Source organism: Pyrgilauda ruficollis, unplaced genomic scaffold, assembly GCF_017590135.1.
Source record: "Pyrgilauda ruficollis isolate IOZ18807 unplaced genomic scaffold, ASM1759013v1 scaffold34, whole genome shotgun sequence".
In the NCBI taxonomy this organism is placed as follows: Eukaryota; Metazoa; Chordata; class Aves; order Passeriformes; family Passeridae; genus Pyrgilauda; species Pyrgilauda ruficollis.
Window position 1 is genome coordinate 5,746,007 of NW_024524822.1, and position 27,713 is coordinate 5,773,719.

Consider the following 27,713-nt stretch of genomic DNA (forward strand, 5'->3'; position numbering starts at 1 on the left):
CGCTCCGCGGTGTGACAGCCCCAGGAACGACAGGGCCGGGCGGCGTGCCCTACTCAAAGATGGCCGCCGGCGGCTTCGGCGTGCGCGGAGGTGGGAGGTGAGGGGCGGCCGGGCCGGGCTGCGGGAAGATGGCAGAGAGCGAGCGGCGGACAGGTGAGGAGCGGCCGGGGGGCTCTGGGAACCACCGGGCGGTGGGCTGCGCTCGGGGCCGGGGAGCGCCGGTACAGGGCCCCACGCTCCGGGGGTGCTGGGCCGAGGACGGGGGGCGGTGGCAGCAGCGCCCGGCCCAGAGAGAGGGAGGAAGGGGGCGATTTGCTGAGGGTGTGAAGGACCTGGGGCCCCGAGTGTTCGCACCAGCCCAGGGCGAGGTCGGTGGTCGGGACTGAGCCTCTGGATCGGGGATCCCTGTGACCCCCAGCCCGGTTTTGTGCCTGGCTCTCGTGCGGAGCCTTTGACTTCCCCTCCTCTCGCCGTGACTCGAGCCTGACGGTGCCTCCTCTGTCCAGGCTGCTTCTCCTCATAAAGCTGACCCGCCGCGCTCCATCATACCAGTGGGCTTGGACTCCTGTGTGCTCATCCCAGAATACTGTAACTCCTGCAGCCCTCACTCTTTCCTTCCTTGACTATTCCTGGTCTCCTCACCAAGAAGAATTGCACAAAGTGTGGATCAGAAGCGGTGATGGCTGAGAAACAAACACAGAGAGAGGAAAGGAGTTCTGTGAATGGCAAACACCAGATCAGGGCACTGCCCTGGCATTTATGTGTCACCTGTACTGATGGACACATCAGTGTTTGCCTTTTCACTTCACTGCCTGGGAGGTTTTCATGTTATAAACTCCTAAAAGCAGAGCTCCACTGTTGTGGTGTGAGTTGCTGTGAATTGTGTGCTGAACTTTCAGAAGAGAGACACACATGTCTTTAATTTAAACTCATCACATGTTGTGCCTCTCATCCTCATACCTGGAAGTTTTGCTGTGACTTCTGCAGGAATGAACTAAACATTGCAACATTCAGGGCAGGAGATGAGGCTGAATTTGTTCTGTGCACGGGCAATGTGAAAGGCAGAGAAGTCAAATGACTGTCAAAGGTTGTATGACAAATCTACAGCGGACTCTGTGTGGTTCCTGGGACTTTGGATCCCTTTTAATCTGATCTGCCTGCTAGAGAGAATTGTGGAAAAGGCTGCTGATGCTTCTGGATGTTGTTTTCTATGTAAATGCAGCTGATGATATTTTAAGGAGTTGGAGTTTGGTGGTGCCTGAATTGGCTGGGTTGAGGACAGCAGTGGCTGGAGTGTCAGGGCAGCTGGTGCTGCATAAGTGCCTGCAGATTTTCTGGGTTTAAAAAGGTGAACTGAGTGACTCTGACAGAATTAATAAGTTGACATTAGTGCCCAGGTTCCTTGACAGTGCTCTCTGCACTGCCTCTGCTATTAAAAGCTGTACTTACAGGAGCATAATACAAATTACTTTCAATCTCCTGGAACTTTTCTGGTTCTGCAGGTTGGGCCCTGGGTTCAGATGCTGGGGAAAAGATCCCCTCTAATTCATTAGCAACTCACATTTGCTTTAAATATTGCATCTTAGCTCTGAGAGGGCTTTGAAATTAAATGATCTTCACAGCTTCCACCTGGAAGAGGCTGTGTCCCATCATTCCCCAAGTCCTGGTGCTGCCTGGACCAGGGCAGTGGCTCTGGGCTGCCTTTATTGCACTGCTCCAGCTTGTCCATGCAGGAATTATCCTTTCTAGAGGAATGAAGGTCAGGCTTAACACTTTAAAACAAGGCAGAGTTAGTTTGTAGGAGAGCTCAGTGCTTCAGCATGACCTGAGGCTTGGCTGCACTAGACAGAAATAATTAAACTGGCTGGATGTTGCTTTTGTTATCTCCTGCACTAGTCTCTGTCTGAAGGGGAAATGCATCTTTAACAATGAAAACAGACATAATGCTTCTGTCTGAAAGCTTACCGTGTCGTAGGAGGATGTTGGTGAGGAGGACTTGGTGAGATTACAGCTCAGCTGGGATGGATTTGTGTGCTTTGTATCTCCTGAGAAATAAAACTCATTTCTAAATAAGAAAAATAGAGGATTTCTCTTTCTCTAGTGCCTCTGTTCATCTCTTTTTTTGCATCTCCCAGGCACCTCTGAGGAGGTGGCTCCTCCTGTCCAGCAATGCTTCGTGGTCCCCAAAAAGGAGATAAATGTGGTTTCCGACATGGCCAAGTGGAAGCGATCTCAGGTATGGCTCTGGGGACAGGGAATACTGGGAAATGCTGCTGATCTTTTGGTGGCAGCCAGGTCTGGTCTGGGAACAGCCAGGAAGTAAAGGAGGCTTGGGCAGAGAATGGGAAATAATTGAATTTGTGTTTTAAAGAAGAAGAGTTGGTGCTTGTTTGTAGGAAAATTACTTGGCAGTAATAGTTACTTCTTCCTCCCAACAAGCTGGATGAGAAGCTGGTGACTGTTTCATCCTGCCTGGCCTGTACTTTATAACCAAACTGGATTTACCCAGCTCTGTTTGAGCTCACCTTAGACATGATTCTGCTGCCTGGCCCTGGTAGCACTAGCCTGGGTTGGTTTCTTCCCACTGTGCTGTTCTGGAATGGGCTCTAGAGCTGAGCCCTTCAATTTCCTGGATAATTTTTGTTTACAGCCTGTGTGGAGCTGGTGGAACAAGCAGGTTCTGCCTTTGAGGGATTGGGGTGTTGGCCCAGACTTGTCCCACCTCTTAGAGGCAAATTCTTGCTTGATGACTGATGAGAGATGTCTTGAGAGAAACTGAGGTTATAGCCAGGTGTCAAGCAAACCTCTGGGTGCAGCTTCCAGTTTCAGTCTCCTGTGTTTAAGGACTTGATCCTGGTCAGGATTTTGAGGCAGGGAGGGAGAAGTGGCAGTGTGCTGCTGTGGAGCTGCACTGGAGATGATGATTCCAAAGCAGCAAATCTAAAGAGAGAAGGAGTGAGGAGCCTGGGCTGTCTCCCACTTCCCTTTTGTGAGTACAGGGGAAGAGTCCAAGGGAGAAAGGGAAGGTAACAGCACAGGTCTGGGAGGAGCAGTGCAGAGCACGATGCCTGGGCACAGCTGAGACTCTGCAGAACTAGAGGAGTTTGAATTTGACCTGATGGGAGCTGAGGGAATGATTTTGGGGTCAGTGTGAGCATTTTTAGGATTCTCCTTTCTGTAATTTTCACAGCAATGCAATCGCCACCTGCCTGCTGCTTCTGAGGCTGCCAAAAAGAGCAGTAATTTCACAGCAAGCCCTGCAGCCCCGGGTGTCTCCAAGGAAGCAGTGTTGTGTGTTGGGAGAGGTTCCCTTGGGATGCAGGATGCTCCTGTGCTGTGTTTCGTGCTCTGGCACACCCTGGGCTCTCCCTAAAGCTCTTCCCTCTTGGTGTTTTCACAGGCGTATGCAGACTACATGGGCTTCATCCTCACTCTGAACGAAGGTGTCAGGGGCAAGAAGCTGACATGTGAATACAAAGTTTCAGAGGTAGGACAAGAGTTTGGATCCCCTTGTTACTTCTTTCCTGTCTTTTTTTTTTTTTTTTTTTTTTTTTTTTTTTTTTTTTTGCCTCTACAGTGAGTATTTTCTGGGTGAGGAATGAATTAGTAATTTATCTGGGAGCAAGGGAGATTGTGTGTTGGGCTATGGTTGGGGATGAAAATATCAGGGTGCCATCCTCCCCTCAGGATGCAGAGACACTGGATGTGCTTGGTGTATGGGAAATTGAGCAAGTGGGCAGAAGCAGAAGTGATGCTTTGAAGATGTGATATTCCCCCCTGGTTGCAGGCAAAAGGCTGGCATGTCTGTACCATTCCTGTTCCCCAAGTGGTTTTTCTGTAGGAAAATCCGTGGGCAAACCACTTCTCTCCCTGTCCCTTCTCATTGCTCAGACTGTGTTAATGCACCCATCTCCTCAGCCCAGGCTGTAGCCAGGTTGTGCAAGCTCTGTTTGGACAGCTGTGACCTCAAGGCGTGTCACCAGCTGCACCTGCCTTGCCCAGGGTCCTGCTGAAAGTCCTGGGGCCTGCAGAGCTCACAGGGATGCTGGGCTGGGAGGTTTAACCTGTGGGGAAGGATTGCCCCTTCTAAGGTGTTAAGCAGAAAGCACCTGGTTTTCCCTTTGCATGAAAGTGGCTGTCACTTGTCCCTGCCTGCTGCCAGAACCAATTTTAATGGCTGTTCACCTTCTCAGGTCATGGTGGAGCCAGAGGGAAAGGGCAGGCACCCTCAGTGGTGTCACTGCTGCCCTGAGGGCTCTCTGGGTGCTGCCAATCCACGGAGCACACATTGGCCACCAGCTTGGCTTCCTTGTTGCACACTGAATCCCCCTCCCTTGGTCTGTGTGCAATGAGGAGATTCTTGGATACATTTTTACTGATCAAGGCTGTGCAAGAAAGCTGAGAGTGATGTATAAAGATCTGGGCAAAATAGGCAGCAGACTGGGCCCTGTGTTTTTAGCTTCCTTCTGCTGTGGGAAGGCAGCTGATGGTGGTGTTTAATCCAGTCTTCATGTTTGAAGTACTGTGTTGTGTCCAGCCTTCCCTTCTAGGAGCCAGTGTGTGAATGAGAAACTCCCCTGTAGTTCATGGAGGGGATCAGGGATAATGAGTCTCTCCCTAACAGGCTTTGTGTCCCTCTTTTGTTCCTTCAATTAAGTAGAAACTGCTGTCAAATGCTGCTCTTGCTTTCTGCTGTTTGCATTTCACCTTTGAGTTTTGTCTTTGTCATGATCTCGCTTGTTCCCAACCATTCACAGAGCACTTCTAGGGAAAGAAAGCATTAAAAATGAACAAAACAAAGCCGGGGGGGGGGGAACCCAACCCTCTTGACAAGCCCTTTGAGCTGTCAAGAAAAGCTGTACCAGGGCTGTGTCTGCAGAAGAGCCCTCTTGGAGTGAATGTTTTCCATCCATGGTCCCAGTCCAAGTAACAAGAGGCACAATCCCAACTGCTTGGGAAGTGGCAGGGAACAAATCTCATTCCCTGTATGCTGAGGAGAGCAGAAGCCTGTGACTTGAGGCACAGGTGGAGCATCCCCAGGGTTGTCTTGTTGATGAGGTTGCTTGTTCACACAGGCTCCTTTGTAGATCAAACTGGTTATCTGTGCTTTTAAAGGCTCAGCCCCTCGTGGCCTCTTCTTGCATCTCTGCTCAGCTTTCTTCTCTTTTGCTGTACCTGCTACCGATGTGCTTTTGTGCCATCCCATCTTCCTCCCTGATCAAATGCCAGGGACACCTTTCTTTGGCAAATGACCTCCTGAAATCCTTCTTGCTGAATGCATATCCACCCTGTGACTTACTGGTATTGCTTTGCCATGGAATAAAAAATGGAAGTATGGTCTGCTCTGCTTTGAAAGAGGCAGCTTAGTGGTTTCCAAAGAGTGTGAGTTGGTACCAACCTTTCTGCTGGATCCTGTAGGGGCTGAGCCCCCTTGGAGACTTGCTGAGCTTGCTCTGCTCCTACTGACACATTGTGTGGAGCTGTCCAGGGTTTGCTGCAGGCATCTGACAGGCACTGATAGCAGAGTCTGGCACAGACACTGTGTCTGGCACAAGGTTGTGTGAGTGATAGGCTGTGACCTGCCTTCCCCTCCTGGAGGGAGTGTTTTCCACGTGGGGATCTATCAGCAACTTGCTGGGGCTGCAGCCTGGAGCAGTGGCTTGGATCAGAGGTGCAGTGCAGTGAGGAGGGCGAGGTTAATTTTTGCTGTGCAAGGAGCAGACCTTCCCGTCAAACAGCCCAATGCACTGGGGGAAACTGGTCGGTCTTGTGGCTTGCTCTGCTTCCAGGAAGGAAGTGGGGGAAGCAGCAAATGCTCTGATTTTAGCAGCTCCCCATTCTGACAGGGCCTGAGGAGCCCAGAGGGGGAGAGTTGGTCGCCACGGGCAGCTTTGGCTGCCGTGATGCCTCCTCAGCACCTCTGTCTGCCTGGCCCCTGCTCTTGAGAGCTGCTGACAGGTCTGTGCTCTGTAGGAAGCCCTGTGGTTTGCCTTTGGGACCGGTGGCAGACTCAGGGTCAAGGAGATGCAAAATCAGCACAACGAGAAGAGCAAGGAGAGCAGGGGGGAGGCTGCCCTTGCTTTGATCACTGGAAAGGTAAAGCAAAAATAGAGCTTAAAAACCCAGCCAGGCAAAACAGGCTGCAGTGGTGCTGATGGCTGTGTTCCCATAAGCTGCTTTCTCCCCCACAGGGGTCAGCCCTGGATGTACAGGCTTCCTCTGCTGGACAATGGGAAGCTGCTTCTTTTAGTTACCCCCTTTTCAAAGGGCCTTGAGCCCAAAATGAGCCACAGCTCTTTAATTATTTATTGATGTGGCTGAGCCAGCAGCTGGGTCCTGCTCTCCCGTGTTCAGTGGGGCTGGGCTTTTAATCCCTTTAAAGCCAGCGAGTGGGGAAGGGGAGGTTGGGCTCTCTGCTCCCCAGGGAAGGAGCTGGTCCATGCCAGCCATTTATCCAGGCAGCACCGAGTGCTCGTGGAGAGGGTTTGAAATACGGTGGCTGCTCATAATGAGCTGCTGGTGCCGGCGGATAAATCACCAGCACGATTTAATTATTTAATGCAACCCAGTGCTGGGGATGCTGTTGCTTAATTGGAGGGGAATGCAATAGCCAGGAAGGAGTAGGGCTGAGTCCAAACATGGCCCAGTGCAATGGGAATATGTTTGATTCCTACAGTGTTTCGGGAGCAGGGAGCTGATGCGGAGGGGGCTGTGCTGCTTTGGTCCACATGTATCTGGGGCACTGGTCTGTGCCTTCAGGGTCACCTAGAGCTTTAGGCTGTCTTGTCCCTTTTTTTGTATTCTCAGTGTGCTCAGGTCTTGTCCCATCTCTGGTCTGGCTCAGTGGCCAAATGTCGAGGTCCTGGGGTGGGAGGATCCCTCTCCTGCTTGTTCCCACTGGCTGATCCCTCCATGTCCTTGGGGTGGCACCTCAGGAGTCACCGTCTGCGGAAGGCTGTGTCTGCCATGAGACCCTTCCCCCAAGAGTGACCTGCAGCTGGTTCAGTGGCAGCACAGCTCTGCCATGCCTGCCTCTGCCCACCCCCTCTGAGTGGCACTTCAAGGGCTGGAAACTTGCTGGGCTCTGCTGTTCCCTTGTCCTCCCGACAGCAGCGTGAAGAATTGAACCACAACCCAGGAGACCAGCCAGCTTCACACGGTCGATGCCTCCAGCAAAGTCAAACCAGCCGCTGCTTCTGCTGTCTTCTTTGTCCCCTTGAAGGAGGAATCCCCTCTCGAGACAGAGGAGCCTACATTGCCCGGGGCCTGGCCAGCTGCTGTGGCGGCTGATGGCTCTCCAGCTGCTTGGAGTCAGGCAGGGAGAATCCCAGAGCCTCTGGCAGGCTTGACCAGTTGTCAGCAGAGCCTCCTGAAACTGTCTGGAGCTGCTAAAAGTGCTGCCTGTGGTGTTGCCTCTTGGTATGGGGGGTGTAGCTGTTCTCCAGCCATTTGGGCCGTGCAGGGAGGTGAAAAGTGCTGCCTGTGGTGTTGCCTCTTGGTATGGGGGGTGTAGCTGTTCTCCATTTGGGCCGTGCAGGGAGGTGGGGTGTGCATTGGCCAGCTCTGGTCTGACAGCACAGCTGGAGACATTGTGCTATGCCATCTGCTGCACCTCTTTTCCTTCCACATGGGTCCCTCACTTCCAGCACTGGGTGTGAGAAACATGGCTGTGGTCTTGCTGTTGTTGCTCTCTTCCCATCAGCTTTGTGTTTGAATTGAGACATTTCTCTGAGAGTTTCTCATTCCTGCTCTGATGAGAGCACTGGCCTAACCAGGCTGCCTCTTCCCCTGGATAGGTTTTATTTTGCCACATGCAGTGGGTGTCCCTGGGCTGGAGCTGCCTGGTGGTCTGGCTGGTAGGAGTTTGAAGCAACAGGAATCATGCTGAAAAGGTTGACTTGCTGTACAAATGTGTTGTGGTTTAACAGCATCAACTGCTAATCCTCACTCCTAAGAGACACTTCAGGACAATTATTAGAGCCTGGAGAAGGGCCTTTAAATCACATCATCAGCCAGTGGTGAGGATGCATAGCACTGTATATGTGCTGTTCTTTATCCTGCAGGGAGTGCAGGACCCTAAGCTGTTGAGCCTGAGTTATTGTGTGGAAGGTCCCTTCCCTGCCTCTCAGTCCTGTGAGGACTGTTCTGCAGCTCTCCTCCAAGAGATTTTGGAGCACGGTGCTGTTACAGCTCATGGAAGACTGTGTGGGTGACTGAGGAGTCAGCCTCAGGCTGGGCTTTGTACTGGACTGCTCTCCTGCAGGGAAAAATGGTTTTTCTGTCCCCTCTGCATTTTGAGGAGGATTGGTGCAGCCCATTTCCACATGCATCTCTTGGGAAAAATGGTGTGGGGTTTAATGACTCCCATCAATGGGAGAGATGTCAGAGACTGAGGGACTGCTCTGTTTTATGTCCCTGTGACCCCTCACCCTCTTGCTCTCTGTAGCCCATTGAAAAGCTGGTGGCTCTGCTGAACACCCTCGACAGATGGATCGATGAAACCCCACCAGTGGATCAACCTTCTCGCTTTGGGAACAAAGCCTTCAGGACCTGGTACGCCAAGCTAGACCAGGTGAGCATGTCTGTGCTGTGTAGTGTTACCTGCAGCTCCCACAGAAGGGCAGCGTGCCCAGCAGGGGTGGGAGAATGGCTCTGTCACTGTGTGGCAGCCAAGCAGCTCACAGAGGAATTGCTCAGATAAGCCTTGAAGGATCCACCCCTTGATACACATCACTTACCGTAGACTTGGTGCTATCTTTTCCTCTTGTGAGAGCATATGGGCCATGTAAATGCTCTTGGCTGGGTTTCCAAGTTCTGGATGAGTCACATGGTCTGTCCAAGCCCAAGGAATTCCTTTGCTTTGTAGCTGCCCACTGTGTCACAAAATGAGAGAAAGATCAGAGAAAACTGCTTGAATTCCTTCAGCTCAGAGCACTTGCCCTGCACCAAGCTCTGGAGGTGGCACAGCCCCAGTCTCAGCAGCAGTGGCCTTGCAGCTGCTCTAGTGATGCTTTTGTCCTGGAGATGGCTCAGTGGGTAACTGGTTCAGTGTACTTGGGTAATGAGGCTTTTCTGTCCTACAGGATGCGTGTGGCCTGAATAGGTCTCAGGACAAGCTCTCTTTGACTTGTTCCATCTCTAGAGATAACTTCTCTAACAGGAGAATTTGCTTCTCTCTCATGCTACCTCCAGGCATTGCAGAGCACCGTTGCAGCCCTCACGCTGTGACAGCATCTGAGCACAGGGCGCCTTGCCCCTGGGGACTGTGACAGATCTGTGCTCACCCAGGGGAGTCTTGTGTCTTTCAGGAGGCAGAAAAGTTGGTGTCAGCAGTAATTCCCAAGCATTTGGCTGATGCTGCCCCAGAAGTGGCTGTGTACCTGAAGGAATCCGTGGGGAACTCCACCCGCATTGACTATGGCACAGGTACCTGGGCTTGCACACTGGCCAGGGCTGGGTTTGTCAGGAAGGGACCTTTGGAGTTGGGTGCTGTATTTATTCAAATATATCATTACCACTATTTTTAGGGCAAGCTTGAAATGAACATCTTCTTTTTAGGACCCCCTCACCCCGCTGCCCTGTGTGGGCTGTGACTGAGAGCTGGGAGCTGTGCTAGAGCTGTGACACCCTTTCACATCTCATCCAAGGAGATGGGAACCAAGCTGTTCTGGGATGAGCTGTAGGACATGCTTCACTGCATGCAGCAGTCCTGCAGCAGACAGTTTAAAGGGATAAAATATACTGGCTTGAATCAGAACTAGAGTGAGAACCTTGTTCATGTTCGGTAGGAAGTGTCTCTAGAGGAACATTGTGATGGTCTGATGGCCCCTAGAAGGGAATCACTGCTTACAGAGGGGCTTTGAAATCTGAAGTTAGAAGCACCTGAGTAGATACTGAACTGCAGGTGAAGTAACCACACAGGCTTCAGTAAGAACTAAATACAAAGTTTTCTGCATGCTCTGCTCCTCCCTGGAGAATAGCTGTGTCCTCCCCAGAAGGCAGGAGAGCAGGATGAGTGCAAGGAAACATGGCTTTGGACTTGGGCAGGGAGAGGAAGAGGAGGCTGTGGGTAAAGGCTGAAGGATTGGAGGCTGTGCAGTGCTGGCTGCGGCTCACTGGCACCAGGGGGAGATGTTGTCCTTGGAAAGGCTGGATGGGGTTTGGTCAGCTCAGAGAAGGAAATTCAACCTCTCCTTCCATCCCGTGTGTCCCAGGCCAGGGACCCATGTCCCGGCTCACAGTGTCCAGATTATGGGTGCATTTTGTTCCTACACTGGGAGCTGTACCTGTCCACAGTGTGGAACTGCTGATCTTGTACTCTCCCTTCTTCCGTGGTCCTTCCCACTAAAAGACATTTCTGGGTTTGCTGGTTGTTTCTTTTCCTTGCTGTTAGTTGGAGGGCCAAGCTGCAGAGGCTTAGCCTGAGATCCCAGTACCTTCTGGGACAAACTGTTCCTGGCAGTGTTGTGGGATCAGCATCCTTCCAAAATGGAGATATTTTTGTAGCAGGAGGAAATCTGTTTGCTTGCAGATGTGAGGTTCTCTTGCATCCCCCAAGCAGATGACTCTGCAGTGCTCCACTTCCCTTGCTGTGCCAAGCTCCTGGGAAAGTCCCTGCCTTGCTCCCAGCATGCCCAGTTGGAGCTGTTTTCCCTTAAGAACTTCTTCTCTCTAAGTTAATGATCACCTTATGAATGTCTAGAAGGTATAATTTGGGTGGGTGCTGCAGGGGGATGAAATATTGTCAGCTCCTGGCATTAACAGTGACAACAGGGTTGAGAGGGGACTGTGACTGCTGTGATTGCTGAAGAGCTGTTGTGGTGCCCACAGGAAGGTTGTCCTGGGGGCCAGAGACACCTGTGCATGTCTCTTCATGTCTTTTAACTCCAGGGCACGAAGCTGCATTTGCAGCCTTTCTCTGCTGCCTCTGCAAAATCGGTGTGCTCAGAGTGGATGACCAGATGGCCATTGTCTTCAAAGTGTTTAACAGGTGAGGTAATGGGAGGAGAAGGGCTGAAGTATTGGGCTGTTTTGGGGGGGAAGGGTAGAATGGGAAAGCTGAAGACAATTTTAGACAAAATTAGGAGCAGATGTACATTTTAATGGACTGTACACTGACCCATTATAACTATCTCGAAAAGAGTTGATGGCCCCTTGTCTTCAGAGGCAGTGTCCTTCTGGAAAGTTACTTTAGTGGAGCACAAGTTACTGAACTCTGTGGGTGAGGCTGTGCTTTGTGATAGACAGGAGTATCTGATCAGAGGATCTAACATCTCCTCAGGCATCAAAAATAAAAAAAAATCTATGCAATTGGCAGGCCTCCACTGCTCCTCTAGATGTGTTTCCAGCCCAGGAGGTAGAGCTGATAGTGATGAAACTGGTGGAATGGGTGTTTGGAGTCCAGAGATGAAATCCCAGCTGTATCACTGTTTGGTGGCATGGAAACAATTTCCTTCTATAGTACTTCCAGCTTTAATTTTCCACCTGAAAAGTGGAAGTAGTGATTGCTGTAAGGCAGAAAACTCTGTGCTCTTTTGGAAGTTGGTGAAGGGATGTGAAGTGTCAATGTTTTCAAATAACGGTGGGGATGAGGAAGGATGTGCACAATCATAAGACTTTGCAGATAAAACAAACCCCTGCCACTGGATTTCTCTGTGCATTTGGTGTTAGGTACCATCAGGCTGCTTTCTATGGCAAAAGAGCTGAATATATATATTCTGTGAACTGTGCTGTATGTGGGGGTCCTGCTTACCAGTGATAAATTGTGTCCTTTCCCCAACTGGTTTTTCTTGTCCTCACAAAAGTCAAAGACAGGAGAAGGCCTTGCCTTAACCTTTCCTGTTCTCTTTGGTCTCAGGTACCTGGAAGTGATGCGAAAACTGCAGAAAACCTACAGGATGGAACCTGCTGGCAGCCAGGGCGTGTGGGGCTTGGATGACTTCCAATTCCTGCCTTTCATATGGGGCAGTTCCCAGCTGATAGGTACTAATAAAAATCTTCTTGTGTCCTGGGTTACCCTCTGCCCCGTTTGTCTAGGTTGTAAAGATGAAGGGACTTGGGGCTGACTTTTAAAGTTAAATACGTCAGATTGTGTATAATACAGCAGAAGAGTTTGGGGCTTGGATTTTTTTTTTTTACCTCAGCTTTCCAAATAAAGCTGGTTGGGAGATGGAAAGCTTCCTTGTGTAGTACTTCTGTCTTTATTGCAATGACTGCAATGAAGCTTTTTAAAAGGCTAATCTTGGTTTTGGTGCTAAAAAATTCAATTTCTGCTCTGTGCAGTTTTGTCCCTGCAGAGGCACTGGAGTGGGAGATGAGATAGAGGGGAGCAACTCTGTGCTGCCTTTTAAAGAGCTCTGGTGGGAGGGTTGTTTCTGGGTGAGGGGCAGCACACCACCTGGTTGAACTTGCTCTCAGGAGGGGATTGCCATACAGGTTACTTCCTGTTGTCTCTTACTCTTTTCAGACCATCCGAGTCTAGAGCCTCGGCACTTTGTTGATGAGAAGGTGGTAAATGAAAACCATAAGGATTTCATGTTCCTGGAGTGTATCCTCTTCATTACAGAGGTGAGGAATTGAAGGTTTGTCCCACAGGGACGTTCTCTTGACATTAGATACTTGGCTCTGGCAGTGTTTTTTTCTTCCTCCTTTGCCTGTTTGTTTGCTCTCATGGAACTGTGCAGATGAACCATTGTTGCATGGCAGAGGTGTTCTCCTTGAATGAGCTGAGACAGGGATGTTGAGAAGAAAGTGTAATTAAGCTGGATGGGCTGTGGATTGTAGTTGAAGGGAGCTGTAACAAGTGCAAACAAATAACTTTGGATCAGTCAGTGGGAGCTTGGATGGAGAAGACTGGTTCCTGCAGATAAACTAGGAAGATGAAGTAGGAGCTGCAAAATGACCGGGCTTGCCAAGACAACCTCCCTTCCCTGCAGCCCTTGGGTGCTGCCTGGCAGCCCTGGGCCTCCCCTTGCTTAGGGCAGGTTCCCAAACCTCTGTGCTTCTCTGTCTCCTCCAGATTCTACGAAAAGAGTTGCCCATTAAATGCACCTTATTTGCAGCTGACCTAGAGCAGAGGTGGTGCTGAGATTCCCCCAGCTGGCAGCGCTCTCAGGACTGACTCTGCTCAGGCCCTGCAGGGCCCTTTGGAGAGGGGAGGGTGATCCTCAGCTTGTTGGCAGCCCTGGGCTGTTTCTCAGTGAGGGAGCTCATGGCTTGCTGCCTGCAGCATCAGTGGAGGATTTGGCTGTGTTTTTCCCAGTTCCTTCACTGCACAGTCTGGACAGGGAGAGCAAGAGCTACCCGCTCTGTTGTGGTGAGGGATTTCTTGTCTCTGGCAGGAGGAAGTTGATGGGATTAATTTTGAAGGACAGAGTGCAGTTCTTCCCTTTTGTTCTGTTCACTTTCCCCCTTCCTCGCCTCTCTAATTTAGTGATTAGATGGGAAGGGAGGTTACAGACTATGAACTTAGCCTTTCATGTAGGAAATCTTTATAGGAGCCTTTGGCCCAAGCCCCAGGAGATGCTGTGTCAAGTCCTGCTAAATCTGGTAGGGTTTGTGGTACTCAGCACCTCACAGGGTTTAACCCTTAATGCCAAGATAAATCATAGCATGGGTAATAAAGAGGTGCTGGTGGAAGAGATCAAGATGAGGACAGGAAATCAGGAGCCAAGATGGTCAAAGATTTATTTTAGTTAGGCCTGTGTGATATCCAGACAGTGCACTGACCTGTTAAAAAACATACATCTCTTGAAACGTGTGTAGAAGATTCTGCAGCGCCCAGTTGACAGGGGAAGTTTAAAATACCCAGCACAATCCTGCTGCTTCAGGTCACTCTGCTTCTGCCTGCAGAAAGTCAGCTTTTTAGTAGGCTTTTCAAATAAGTGATTTGAGCTCCTTTTCTGCACATTTGTTGTGAATCATGGAATTCAGTGTTTCTTCCGAGATCCCCAGTGCCACCTGGTGGCAAGGAGCCCTCTTGGCCCTCCTGCCGCGAGCTGAAAGGGACGGCAGCAACCGGCATTACCAAATCCATGGTGTATTCAGTGCATCTCCGTGCGGGTTACTGCTTCATTTTTATAAAGATTTTCTTTTTAAAACTTGGGTTTTTTCTCTCCCAAGCGCCCGGGAAGGCCGTGACTGCCACTAGGTGGGGCGAGGCAGCCTCAGTGCCCTCCAAATCCTTTCTCTCCAAAATCAACAACAAAACAAAATAGCAGGGAAAAAAGATAGAAGGGATTAAAGACTTTAATAAATGAACGATATTATTTTCTTCTGAGCTTGTCATCTGGAAACAGCTCTCCTTTAAAGGTGTTAAACATGTAACAAACACCACAGCAGTTCCCATAGTGGGTCTTGCCAACATGAGAGCAGGTTTTGTTTCAGACTACAACTGAGGAAGGTTGTTTTCTGTCAACTGAGAGAATATTCTCTTGAGCAGATACTGTTCTCATCTCCCAGGTGATGTTTCAGGAATATGAATATATGCTGTTGTGGTGTTTGCCAGGCATGTATTTAAACCTCAAGACTTTTAAAGCAGCAGCAAGATGATGTCCAGGCTAAACCCCCCACGGCATCCTCCTTAGAGGAGCGCCCAGGCACAGCACTGAATTTTGCATGAGCTGACCTGATGTTGGGAAATCTGCAGGGTGGGTTTGGACGTGAACACATGGTTCTGGAACAGGGTGAGGTTTGCAAAGCTGGCTGGGACTCGAATTGTTCCCCTGCTGCTGCCTTTGCCTGCCAGAGGGGTGTGTGTGGTACCTGAAAGTGTGAGGATGAGGAGGGTTTGGGAGCATCCCTGTGGTGCCTGCCACACAGGGGCTGTAGAGGACAGTGATGTAGGGCTGCTTGTGGGTGTGCAGAGGAGGGGAGCTGGGTACACCCCAGCTGTTGTGGGGGATCAGTGCACTTGCCCAGATGCTCCTTCGAGAGCTCAGGGCAGGCAGCAGGAATTTCAGCTTCAATCTGGCTTCTAAATTTGGGAAGGGAGGGCTCGGGTTTCTGCTGGAAGGGAAGGAGCTGACAGGAAAGCACGGCCTCAGCCGTCCCCCTCCCCCCTGCACTGACAGAGGAACCATTTACAAAAGGCCGATTCTCTTGGGAACCGAGAGGCAGGAACGCCACGTCTGTGAGTAATTTCCTGCTCAATATGGCTGCTCTGACTCACTCCGTTCCCCTGGGGTCACTGCGGGACTGCAGCGCGCTCGCCGCCTCTCACTCTCCCCCCCCAGCTCTCCCTCTTCGCCCTTTGTGGCTGGAAGGAGATGATTTTTTTTTTGTTGCCCTTCTCATCCCTCTTATTTTTCCCGCCCCAGCTTGAAGCCATAGCCAAGCCATCCCTTGCTGGGCATCTGGGTGAGGAGGGCCACAGTGGTGGCCGTGCCAGGCATGAGCGTGGGACTGGCCAGCTGTGCCTGCCTCCTTCGCGCTCTCTGACTTGGGAAGGGGAGAAGGGCGCGGTGGTGGTGGCTGATGGCAGCTGTGCCCCTGTGAAGGGCAGTGACACCGGGGGAAGGTTTGGCATCAAAACTCAGGCAGCCAAACCTCCTGTGTGGGGAGGGGAGGCTCTGATGGAGCCGCCTGGCGCAGAGCTCCCTGGCAGCCGCTGCTTTGGGTGCCCAGCGGTGCCAAATCCTGGCGCTGGGTAACGCGCTGGCGCTGCCAGGGAGTGCCGCGCTTTGTGCGTGTGCACGTTTCATCTCGTGCCCACGAGGGAAGTGTGTGGCGGAGGGGACAGGGAGTGGCTCATCTGTCATCCCCCAGCCCTCAGGAACCTCCGAGGGGAAGTGGAGATGCACCCGTGCTCTCCCGGCACCAAGCAGAGCTGCAGACCCGCTTCCCCTGCTGCTCCAGCCCCAAGGCCAGCGGGTTTGAAGCGCATCACCCTCCAAACAGTGAGATTTTTGGGTCCTCCCACCCTCTCCCTCTCTTTCTTTCTTTCTCTGCTGCAGGCTGGTGTCACACAGGCATTGCAGAAAGGCAGCAGCATTTTCCCAAAGCACACTGATTGGCCCTGCTTGCTTTTTTAGTGAGCAGAGAGGTTGTTTTGGAGGTGCTTTTCCCACCCTCTCTCCAGGCTTGTGCGTGCACAGAGGGAAGGGGTTAGTTGTTTGAGCCCCAGGTCGGGAATGAGAGTCCAAGAGATTCCTCTCTCCCCACGCTCCTCTTTAGCGTGAGCTTCGGCCTTGTGGTTTCTGATGTCATGGGAACTTCGCTCAGTCAGAGTGGCTGCGTTGTATTTCTTTTTCTCCCTGAGGGTCTGTTTTTGTTCATGGAGGAGAAGGAGAGACAACCACCCAGGGAATCTACATGCAATTGCCCCTGATTGCAGATTCCCTCCTGCCCTCCCTCCTCCAAACCACTCACCCTGGGAAGAGAAACAGTGGAGGGGAAAAAAAAAAAAAGAAAAAAAATGTAAAGCATCTGCTGCAAGCCAGCAGCTCGTGGCTCTGGAGCTAGTTTGGAGAGCATGTCCCCTCTGCTCCTGCTTCCCCTAGGGCCCTCCTCAGCGAGAGGCAGGTGTGGAGTGGGCTGTGGACGCAGAGCTGCTGCCAACCTGCACTGCCCTCTGTATTCAGGGAAGGCAGCGATGGCTGCCGCTGCTGCTTGTTGATCTGAATGGGGAATGAGTCATTTTCTTGGAAAGCCCAGCAGTGCTGCACTGGGAGGTTTCTGGGTAGAATAGGAACAGCATTGAGCCAAACTCTACTGGGGGGAAGAACGAGACTTATTGGGACTTTTTTAATACAGTCATTAAAAGGGAGCTGTGCAGAAGGAGGTCTGATTAGGAAAGCGTGGCAGGAAAAGGCTTAATTTTATCAGGGAAGGAGGGGAGCTGGATTGCCACGGCTTCATGTGATGTGGCCACAGCGGGAGGGAGCACGGAGGGAGGGAGGGAAGACGCAGTGAGGTGGCTGGTGCGTGGGTCACTGGGCTTGGTGGGAATGTTTGCTTGGAGAGAGTGTGAGCATGAGTCACTGCTGGTGCACGAGCTTCCTGGCTGGCCCAGCTCCCTCAGCCCTGTGCTTGGGTCTCTTTCAGATGAAGACCGGCCCCTTTGCCGAGCACTCCAACCAGCTCTGGAACATCAGCGCCGTGCCCTCCTGGTCCAAGGTCAACCAGGGCCTCATCCGCATGTACAAGGCAGAGGTGAGTGCTGTGGGCAGGGGGAGGCTGCTCGGCCACTCACCTGCTCTCTCACAGCACCCTGGGTCAGCTCTTGTGCTGCTCCAGGTGTGGAGACCCCATCACAGCCATTTGTTACTCCTTGCTGACTGTGGCTTGGGAGCCCTTGGCCATTCAGGTGCTGCTGGCTTGAAGGAAGCTCCTGCCTCGTGTTTGCCCCAAAACCAATCCCAAAGTGGCCATTCCTTGCAAACGTGACTTTTGCCATGTCTTGTCTTACCATAGTGCAAGTGCAGATCTCCAGATTAGGGCTAATGTCTTGACCTGCTTGTTGTTCTGGTCCACCACTATTTTACCTGCTAGAGCAGACTTATTTTAAATTACCATCCCATGTTTCAAGAGCCCCAGAGCAGGCTGAATGCTTCCTACTGATTTACGCTTTCTACAAGCCCTATCCGTGCCATATGCCAGCCCAGTGAGACCACAGCCACCTCTTTGGTTTGGCCACCCTCCACCCACCAGCTCTGCTGGCATTGCCCCAGGCTTTCCTGGTGAACCCTGACCTGGAGAACTGGGCAGTTTTGGCTCTCCCTTATCTTCCTTCCTGCTCAAGCTAACCCTGGGCTTGAGGAAGCAGGACAGGAACCTCCAGAGGGAATGGTGTTGGCTCTGCAGGACGGTGTTGGCTGCACTAAAGTGCTGGAGGAGCAGGGATGGAGGAACTCCTTCCTTGCTGGCACTGGGGGGCGTGGACTGGTGGTGCCTGAAAGAATTAATCCCACACCCCGCAGTGCTGCTGGTGTCAGCCATGTTCCTGTTGGGAGCTGGGACAAGCTCCCGTTGCTGGGACACACAGCTCTGCTCAGGCCCAGCGCACAAAGGGGTTAACTGTGCCGAACGGCCGATCCCTCCCCCAGCCCTTCCTCTGCACTGCACATCCTGTGTTTAGGTTCCAGGCCACATACCTCTCTAATCTGTGAGGTGTCACTCCCAGGCCCGCTGGCTCCTTCCGCCCCCAGCTCAGCTTTCCTCCCAGCCTCCAAAGAGGAGAAGTGGGCCAGGGGGCCGACCCCCTCGCCTGGCTGCTCCTGGGAGGGGTGCCCCGGGCTGCTCCTTGGAGAGGGGGCTGTCCCTGGGCTGCAGCTCTGTCACAGGGGCTGGAGACACTGCCTGCTGGAAAACCCTGAGCTGGAGGCTAAGCTGTGAGAGCTGAGGGGTCTGAAGGGAAGACCACAGCACTGTGAGTGCCTTTAAAGTGAAACATGAGTATCCTAAGACCTAGAGCTTCAGTGTGGTCTGCTGCTGCCTGAACAGCCTTGCCATGGTCCTTCCTTTCTTTTGGATCAGTTCCTTTACAAGCTGGGTGCTCCGCTGGCATCCCACATTCCCCAGGATGTTCAGCTGCTCCTGCCTGGTACCCCACATGTCCTGTGCTGTGGTTGCTCCCACCTGTACCTGGCTTGAGGAGCTTGGCAGTGATGAGCCCACAGTGCAGTGCACACATTCACTGATGACTTGGGGCCAGTGTGTGCTGGCAGATATCCCTGTCCCCTGGCTGGAGAGAGCACAGCTTGGGGATTCTCTAGATTTGGCTCTTCTATGTGCACCCAAGACATGGTCTTTTCTGAAGGCCTTAGTCTGTTTTGATTAGCAGATTACTTTCTGTGTGAAAATGCTGGATCCAGTATGGGTGGGTTTCTAGAAATAGCTGAGATGTAGCTGTGTCAAGGGGAGAATGCAAAAACTGCTAGGAAGGGTAAATGGTACTAATTTAGGCTAAAGTGTAAAAAACATCGAGTCAACCAAAGAACTTTAAATTTAGGTTTTTTCCTCAGGTAATATTTGTAGGTCTTAAAGGACTAATCCTAAAAACATGATCCTTGTGCAATGTTCTCTCTTGCCATGGCATGGAAGTTGTGTTCACCTGGATAGGCAGAGGAGAGGGGTTGCTCCTGCTCAGGGGTCCTAAGGGTTCTTTACAATAGATATATATCTTTAGATGTAATCTGTTCCGGGAAGTTCTCTACCCTGATGCTGGCTCAGCCAGTTCCTGCCTGGCTTGGGAGGTGACAGGGGTGTGGATGTGGACATGGGAGTATGGCTGGGCAGAGCTTTCAGTGATGGTGTGCCTGGCCCTGCAGGTTACACCAACATTTGCAACTGGAGGATCTCTTAGACTGATTTTCTGGGAATGACACAAGGTTAGGAGTCACTTAACCTTCATCCTTTGCAAACTGAATCTATCTGGGTGTCTCAGCCAGGTACAAAGTCACTGGAGACCTTGTTTCTTTTCTGCTGGCTCCTGGTGTATTTCTGCTCTCTGTGTAGCCTTCACCAGTGCTGTCTCTGCAATTAGCCACGGCCAGCATTAGCAGAAGAGAAGTCAGCAGCACCCCTCAAGTACTGGCATGGGTCTTTGTCCAGCTCAAGGCAGGCAGCTTCTGTGGCAGAGCCTGGGGCGTGTGATGGCAAAGAGAGGGAAGGTTTGGGGTTGTGGTGTTGCTTTGTCTAACTGGCAAAGTGAGAGCAAGATTTCAGGTTTTATTTGTTTTCCCCTCCCTTCTCCCTGCCCCTCGGATCACCCATTGCAATTAGATCAGGTGAAATCAGACACTCAGCTGGAGCTCCAGCTCTGTAACATGCCTGGGGTGGCTGAGGAGCGCTGCCCAGGACTGGGACTGAGTGGGGGCAGCAGCAGAGGAGGGGGTCACTTGCTGGAAACAGACAAGGAGAAATCCCACTTGGTGGGAGTGGGGCAGCCCCCAGACCTAGTTCATCTAAAAAGCACTCCAAAGGCTTTTTCTCTTCTCTGTCTCCTCTATGGGATGGCTTTAAACAGCCGACAGAAAGCTCAGGTGTGTCTGTGTGTCCAGGAGCTGTGCTCTGGATCCAGGCACTCCAGGGCAGATGAGCAGTAGACTGAAGACAATGTGTCTTCAACTCTGTGTGTTTATGAAATCCCAAATGTGTCTATTTATAATATAATGGGTGAAGACGTGTTTGCTTGAAAGTCCATGGGCTTTTCTTATTCTCTCCATCAAAGGCAAGTGAAGAAGTTGACAGAATAGAGTGTGGTTAAAGCAGCAGCCTTGATGTTTTTCCCCTGAGCCTGCTTTTGAGTCTCCTGACCTTTCCTTCTCTGCAGTCAGTCAGGAAATACTTTCCATTGTAACTAATCTAGTCCCAGTTCCATCTTTAAAGGTTGGACTTGATGCATGACTCTACTCCCCAGTTGAGTCCCAAGCAGACCTTCAGTGGGATCAAGACGGTGGCAAGAAGAAATAAGCCTGAAATTGGGCTAGTATTGGGTACAGTTTCATCCACAGCTGATGCAAGGAAGGCCCTGTTGCTCAGTACAGCTGATAATTCAGTAAACTTGTGCTAGTCCTTCTGAATAGAGGAGGAGAAATTTCTCTGCTTGTCTCCTCTTGAGCTGGTGGTGTGTTACATGGAATGGATACCCCTTCTTCCCACTGGTGGTAAAGTCTCTCCATCTGGAGCCCAAACCAGTCTGGTCTTCCATGGGACTCCTTGGAGCTAATTGGGCTGACATTTCAAGCTGTCAGCATCTCCAGTGTTCTTTTCTCTCTTCTCTCCACTCATGCCCATGTTACCCAGCCCTGCTTCCTCTGAGATTTTGTCTAAGTGGTTGTGTGGAGAGACAGCAGCAGCTCTGAGCATTAGGAAGCTTTGAAGGTGACATGCCCTGATGCTCGCAGGACTTACTTCTTGGTGGCCTGCCATGGAGATTTGTGGTTTTCTGTCTGGCTCTTATTCCCCAGGAGTGGATGCAGCCATGCTGTACTTTCACCACCTCTAAACTTGTTTGGCTCCAGTGTGCTGGTGCTTGGAGCCAGTTGCCTGACCTCTGGCTCCAAAGGGATTACTGTAGGCCTGGGCTTCTGGGCACTAATCTTGCTTGTCCATGATGACAGCACAAGGGCAGAGTGCCTGTGCTCGAGTCCTGCCTTGGGGTGAGAGCTGTCTGCAGCACACAGCTTCCTCTCCAGCCCCAGAGTCTTCCCTGCTGCAGCAAGTCCAGTTTGGCCCCGTGGAGAGCACAAGACTCCTTCCTATGGAGAGTTGTAAACACATCATGGCTGGTGAACACAGACTGTTGAGCTCTATGTGATGGAGTGGAGCCTGCTCTGTGCCCTCCATGATGTTTGGGCAGTCTGAGTCTGCAGTGACTCAAAAACAAGAGCTCTGAGTGGCTCTGCCAGGCAAGTGCTGGCAAACTCTGACGTTGTTGACCACAGTCCATGACCTTCCTGCTGTTGGCTGGTGAGTGGAAGGGGCTGTGCCTTTGCAGCCCCGCTCACCCTACACAGAGCCCGATGCAGCTGCAGGAAGCAGCTCTGAGCTAATCTGCTTTGTAGTGGATCTATGTGACTGACCTGTGATCCATTACTCTTCAATGGGAGGTGGGAATTTCTAACCTCTCAGGGGTGAGGGGTTGTTAGAAATAGGATCGTATCTTAAACTATGGCTGCAAAATCACTGGTGCTTGTCCATCAAAGACCTGAGAGTCTGGAATGCAGTTTGGGCAGTGCCTTGCAGCTGCAGAATGGTGCCTCAAACCCACAGTGTTGGCACTGGCCTGGAGGGGAGAGTCTCTCTGCCCAGGGGATTCTCAGTGTTTGTAGGGTGAAGCTCTTCAAAGACATCAGCTCAAGCAAGGAGAGTGGTGAGGGAGAAGGCTGCTGACATAGACATGCTGCTTCTGCTCCAGGCCTCCCTATACTGAATTTCAGTAAGAAAAAGACTCTGGCTGAAGGGAAAGGGATAAGGTTATGAAATGCTCCTGGCCTGAGAAGTCTGATTGGAATGTGGGGGGGCAGACATGGGGCTGATCCTCTGCCTTTGTCTGAGCTGAGTGGCCCCGAACCCTGACCCTGCAGGCAGGATGTGGCTCAGGCTGTGTGTGTAAGGTGGAAATGTCTCCTGAATTCACCTCGCTTTATCTCTCCTCCTGCAGTGCCTGGAGAAGTTTCCTGTGATCCAGCACTTCAAGTTCGGCAGCCTGCTCCCCATCCAACCTGTGACATCTTAAGGAGAGCGCAGGAGGAGCCAAGGCAGCGGAGGCACAGCACGGCGCTCTTCCTCCTCCCCTCACCCCTCCTCACCACCCAGCCCATCCATTCCTGCACATCCTCATCGGCAACCACAGATCCAAAGCACTCGCTGGCCTGGCACAGGAGATGGGACCTGGAGCAGCTCCTCCTGCACATCCTCACCCTGGGACGTCTGGCCAGCGGCCGAGCCGGGGCCACGCTGCTCCGCTGTGCCGCCTCCCTGCCGGGAATGGGGATGGGTTTGAGCAGGGGCTGCCCTGCTGGAAAGGCCCTCTGCTTCGCTTCCCAAGAGAAAGGGGTGTGGAGGGGAGGAAGGCACGTGTGTATGTGTTGGGCAGTGGTAACTGCAATTTCTCTTTTGAATTTCATTGGAGTTTCCTGTTGCTGTTTGCTTTGGGAAACCAGTGCGCGGGGTGAGGTGTGAGCCTGTGCGTGTCTGTATCAGCCAGCTCTGCCTGCACTGGAGGTCTGAACTGGGAAGAGGGAGTTGTAGGGAGTGTCTGTAGGTTGTGGAAGCCCAGGGTACCATCTCCCCCTTTTTCTGGGCAAGGAGAGTGCCCTCCACCTCTTCTGCAAGGTTTCCTGGGCCTTCCTTTCTCACTAGCACCTCTTCTCTTGGGTGAAGCTGGGAAACTTCTGGGTTGCAGGCGTCTGAGCTGGCTCTGGAGCTGGAGACAAAGTCCCTGGAGGGACCCAGCTCTTTGGGAACAGCTATGCAAAGACACTGTTCAGGCCCCCTCTTGACTGGCACAAACCCTGACACATTCACACACATCCATAACTGGGTCCAACCTGCCCTCTGCAATCCCCGTGCTTTGCTGCTCTGGGGCTGGGCTGGCCTCAGTGGCACAAGGTGACTGTGGTTGCTCCTGCTTGGTCATAAATTGTAGTGACACCCCATAGCAAAGGGATTTCCCCACAAAGCAGCACGATCCTCAGCTCTTCGAGGGGGACATCCCTGGAGCACAGGCAGCATGAGGGGACAGCATGCAGCTTCTCATGCATTCATATACTCATGCTGGAAACAAAAAGCATAAGTAGCCCAGGTCAGCAGGTTATACCTGGAGAAAGCTCTTTTCCTTTGTCCTTCCCTGCTGGTGTTGCTGTGCTCAGGCAGGGGAACCACACTTGCAGTGCCACCAGCAGCAGTGTGTTGAAGACAGGTGATCTGGATCACACCAGCAGCATCACTGAAGGGCAGAAAGGGCTGGTGCTGTTTTTGAGGTGAGCTGTCTGGTGCACAGCTTTGCAGCTGCAGTGGGGATGTTTCTTCTTGGGGTTCCAGGCTGGGTGTGGCAGGGACAGAGGACTGGACTGGTTGGTGTTTGCTGGGGGTCAGGACCAGCAGGAATCCTTCTTCTGGCATTCCTGCAGACCATGAAGGGGCTGCCCCCAGCCAGGCTGCTCAGCTTTTGCTGCTGCACTGCTTTACTGCTGGGGTGGGAGGAGGAAACATGGTTGTGATTTTTTCTTTTTTAAATTGTTTTTTCATTTTTTTTTTAACAGACCTACTCACTCCCTCTTGTAAAGGTTCTTGCAGGCACTCAGGGGAAGGAGAGTAAGAAAAGAGTCTAAGTCAAGAGGTGGTGAAATGTTCACAGAGCTGAAGCAGAGCTTTTTGGCACTGTTGCTGTCCTGTCTGCTCCTGGCTTGGCCCTGGTCAGGGGGTGGGGGACAAGGAGCTTTTGACCTGCCTGGAACAACTCTATAAACTTGTATTTTAAATGAAAATGGAAGACTGGGGTTAAGTCTTGCTTTACTCCTAAATGGGATGTGTTTTGTCTTTGCTTTTCAAATGGATCCACTCCAGGAATGTTGCTGGAGATCTGTGTGCTTGCTGGGACTTGATGAGTCCATCTTCAGTGGAGCAGCCTGTGCCTGAGCAGAGATTCACAGTGTCTCCACCTGTGTCCCCTCACGTTGCTGTATCTTTTGGCAGGTGTCCCCATACTTTAAATGACTGTGCAGCATCTGGCCAGCAATGGCTGAGCAAAAGCCCCTGGTTTTCTTTATCTGCCTGAGGGTCAGGAAAACATCTCTCCAGGTCGTCTTGTGGAAATGAGGCTTCCATTCAAAAGGATGGGTGGAAATTTTGACATTGATACATGGAAGGGACTCCAGAAATGTGGAAGACAGCACCAAAAAAGGGTGGAGAGGTGCTTCCTTCCCCTGCAGCTGCAGCACTGCTCCCTGGGACAGTGTCCCTGGGCTTGGGACCTGCGGAGGCGGTGGGAGGAGGCTCATGCACAGCTTTGTGTTTGTTGTTTGCCCAAGTCTGCACATCTGTCCTGCTGGGGATTTTGGGATGTCAAGCAGCTAATTCTCGTTTGAGTCTTCTCAGCCCGCTTGGGATGTGCCCCTGTCACGTGGCTGCCACTTGCTTTGCCTCCCTCCTGCTCCCAGTGACATCCCCCAGGGCTCAGCTCCTCTGCCCACGCGCGTGGCAGCACCCAGGGCTGCTCTGTGTCCGAAGCAGCACTTCCCACCTCGCCCCGTGTTGTAGGTTTAATTAAAGTTTCTGTGTTTTGCACTGGTGACTGTGTTGGTCTCTCTCAGACTGGGTTTGCTCCTGCTTTGGGAGCAGAGCCAGCAAAGCCAATGGCCAGAGCCTTCAGCACAGGGAAGGGCCCTGTGGGTGCACTTGCCATGTTGGTGGTTGACCTTGTGCTTGCACTAAAATTGATTCTTGATTTAACTGCATGATCAAGTACATCTGATCTGTCTTTGTGTCCTTCCAAGATGTCTTTCTGTTGTATTGTGTGGTTTATTTATTAACTTTTTTGCTATGTCCACCCCCCATCTCATCTAGCATTTGGCAGGTAGGCGATGTGCAAAGCCTGATCCCAGGCCAGCAAACCTCTTGAAGATCAGAGACTCTTATAACCAAAGGATGTTTGAGCCTTGTTTCTAAGGCAGGGTGAGAACTGGAACCTTTTCCTTCAGATGTTTTTCCTGTCCTGCTGTAGGAGCTGACTCAGGACTTCCAGCATCAGTGTAGTTCAGCAGCTTTGTTGGACTTATAATAGACCTGGATTAAATTAAACCTAGACCTTCTCTCAAATGGTTGGAGGTAGTGTAGCTGTGCTTAGCAAATGCTCCTTTTCTTGTCTCTGGGTTACATTCTCCATCAACACAGGCCAACTGTGAGCGCGTGTTGCTAAAAGCAGCAGCGGTGTGGAGGGGTGGACGGGGAGCAGAAATGTCATCTTGGATCACAAATGTTGTCTTTGAAGGCACTTGAATTTGTCTTGAGCGTGTCCCTCAGTGAACATGACGCGCAGTGAAGGGGGAGCAGACCTAGCGTGAGTTTCTGGCCATCTTCCCCCTCAGCCACTGACCAAGCTATTTTTTTTAAAATTCAGTTTTCAGAGGTGGATCTTTGGCGTTGCCATACGTAGGCCAGTTCATATTGCTCTTTAACAGCTGTTGCCTTTGCACGGGGTGCGTTTCCTGAGTCGCCGCCAGCCTTGCTCTGTCTCTTCCTTCACAGCCCTCCTTTATAAATGATCGCTTACGGCAGCCAGTGATGAAGTAAGAGTTGAGAGAAGCAGCCTCATGTGGAGATAGAAGTAACAGAACAAAAAATAGAAGTACTTGATGTCATTGTTGCTGTATTAACTTGTCCCTGGTGTGTGGCTCAGTTCCACCGTGCCGTGCTGGGATCCTGTGAGTGGATAAACAAAGCAGCCCCCACAGCAGGACCTGCAAAATCTGAGTGGGCACTTGCCAAGGTGAAGGTGCACTTTGTACCCCAAGGACCTGCTGCTGAACCACACAAGAGCCCTGCACTCTGCACTGTGTTCTTGCAACTGTACTGGCTTCTTGAGAGAGGGAAGGAGGCAGAAATGGGTTGGAAGAGGTGAAACTGGTTGTTAATGATAACTGCTAAAGTTAACCTGAACTCTCCCGCTGCCAGCGTGCTGGTGGAAACCTTGTACAGTTGAGAAGCTCAAAGAATCTTCTTGCTGCTTCAACAAGGACTCCCCTGGCTCAGAGGTAGAATTTAGCAGAGCTTTTGGAGGTCATTTCATGCTCTAATATCCAAGAGGAGATATCTTCATCGTTTAGCTTTGCTTCCCCTTCAGTGGATGAGCACTCTTGCCATTGACATTGGAGAAAACTCCTTGGACATCCTGGGGACACACAGGGTCTTCTAAAATTGTGCCAAACTTCAGACTAGGATGAGCCAAATTGAAAAAGGGATGTCTCCACATCAGATTCAGCTAGGGCTGAACCGTGATGGGCATCATCAGCTTGGAGATAGGCTTGTTCTGAGGAGCACAAGGCTGTGAGCAGGTTTTGGAGATTAGAAAAGGCCTTTCAGGGGGTGGAGTGGTTTCTTCTGCTTGCTATAAAAAGCCTGGGCTTGGGAATGTCTACATGGGCTGGCTCTGTGCAGGGCATTAATGCAGTTGTCGCTAAAATTGGAACGAGTCCCTCCCCATGTTCCCAGTTGCAACTGTAACACAGATAATAAATGACATCAAAATCCCTCATTAGAATTTGGGCTCCTTAATGCTTGGTACAGTCACACCCATGGAAACAAAAAATCCCCAGGAGGGGTGTCCTGTAGGGGTGGCACTGCAGGGCCCAACCCAACGAGGTGTGGGGTTGAGTCCTCCTGAGCACATTTTCCTTCCTTTTAGAAAGTAGATTAAGGTTTTCCTGACCCTGTAAATGGAGGAAGAAGAGAAGGCAGAGGATCAGTTCTTTATTACTTCTGTGTTTTAAGGCGCCTGGAGAGATAAACCCAAGCAGACTGCACTGCACAAGTCAACTACCCAGACTTTCCATTTGGATGTGAATTCCTCCCAGTTTTATGTGTGAAAATTGGGCTTTTCTTTGAGATGGCGAAGTATGTGATGCTGGACACCAGCACCATGCTCTGACAGCTGTTGGGTGGACACAGCACTTCAGGCTTCAAGTGCTGATGCTGCTGAAGAATATCTGGTTGTACTATGGCTAAAAGACCAAAGCATGATATTCCTAAGAGTTTGTGTGTCCTATGATGATACAAACTATAGAGAAATGACTGCTGTGGGAGGAAATTCCAGCTAGATTGTAAGATATGAGAGTAAATTCTTTTATCAAGTACTTGCTGATCACTGGAAGTGACTGCTCTGCAAAGGGCCTTGCTTTTCCAGGTTTAGAGCATATACCTTTAAAAATATCAGTTTAGGTATTACATACTCACTTTGAAAAAATTCCCTTGTAGGCAAGAATAAAACTTACAAAAAGGCTGTTACAGAGATCATCAACTCTCTATTAGATAGCTTGGAATATGCTCCACTAGCACCAGAGTTTAGTCTTCTCCAAATTACTGTAGAGGATTTGACTGTATCTTGCTGATCCATCCACATTTTAATTTCCTCTGCACGGATACATATTGCAGGATGCTGGAAATCCCCAAGCCCACTGGAGCTGCAAGACTGGATGTTTCATCCTGTAACACCAATAAAATGTTAATGCATACTAATAGCAACAGCAAAGGGGTTTATGGAGCGAGCTTGG

The 27,713-nt window shown here is 51.2% G+C and overlaps 1 protein-coding gene across 1 annotated transcript; it reads left to right on the forward strand.

The window, feature by feature from the left end:
• The first annotated feature begins 16 nt into the window (after positions 1-16).
• Positions 17-26,694, forward strand: PTPA (protein phosphatase 2 phosphatase activator). The gene is made up of 10 exons (XM_041474854.1): positions 17-153; positions 2,136-2,236; positions 3,401-3,487; positions 8,447-8,572; positions 9,309-9,426; positions 10,891-10,990; positions 11,858-11,982; positions 12,467-12,567; positions 17,044-17,151; positions 22,106-26,694. Exons 1-10 carry the CDS (start codon positions 129-131, stop codon positions 22,178-22,180), a joined length of 966 nt encoding a protein of 321 aa, XP_041330788.1. The 5' UTR covers positions 17-128; the 3' UTR covers positions 22,181-26,694.
• The last annotated feature ends 1,019 nt before the right edge of the window (positions 26,695-27,713 follow it).

Coding starts and splice junctions, on each gene's coding strand:
- PTPA (XM_041474854.1), top strand. CDS start 129: ATGGCAGAGAGCGAGCGGCGGACAG. Junction 3,488..8,446: donor GTGAATACAAAGTTTCAGAG/GTAGGACAAGAG, acceptor TGCTCTCTGTAG/CCCATTGAAAAGCTGGTGGC. Junction 12,568..17,043: donor GTATCCTCTTCATTACAGAG/GTGAGGAATTGA, acceptor GGTCTCTTTCAG/ATGAAGACCGGCCCCTTTGC.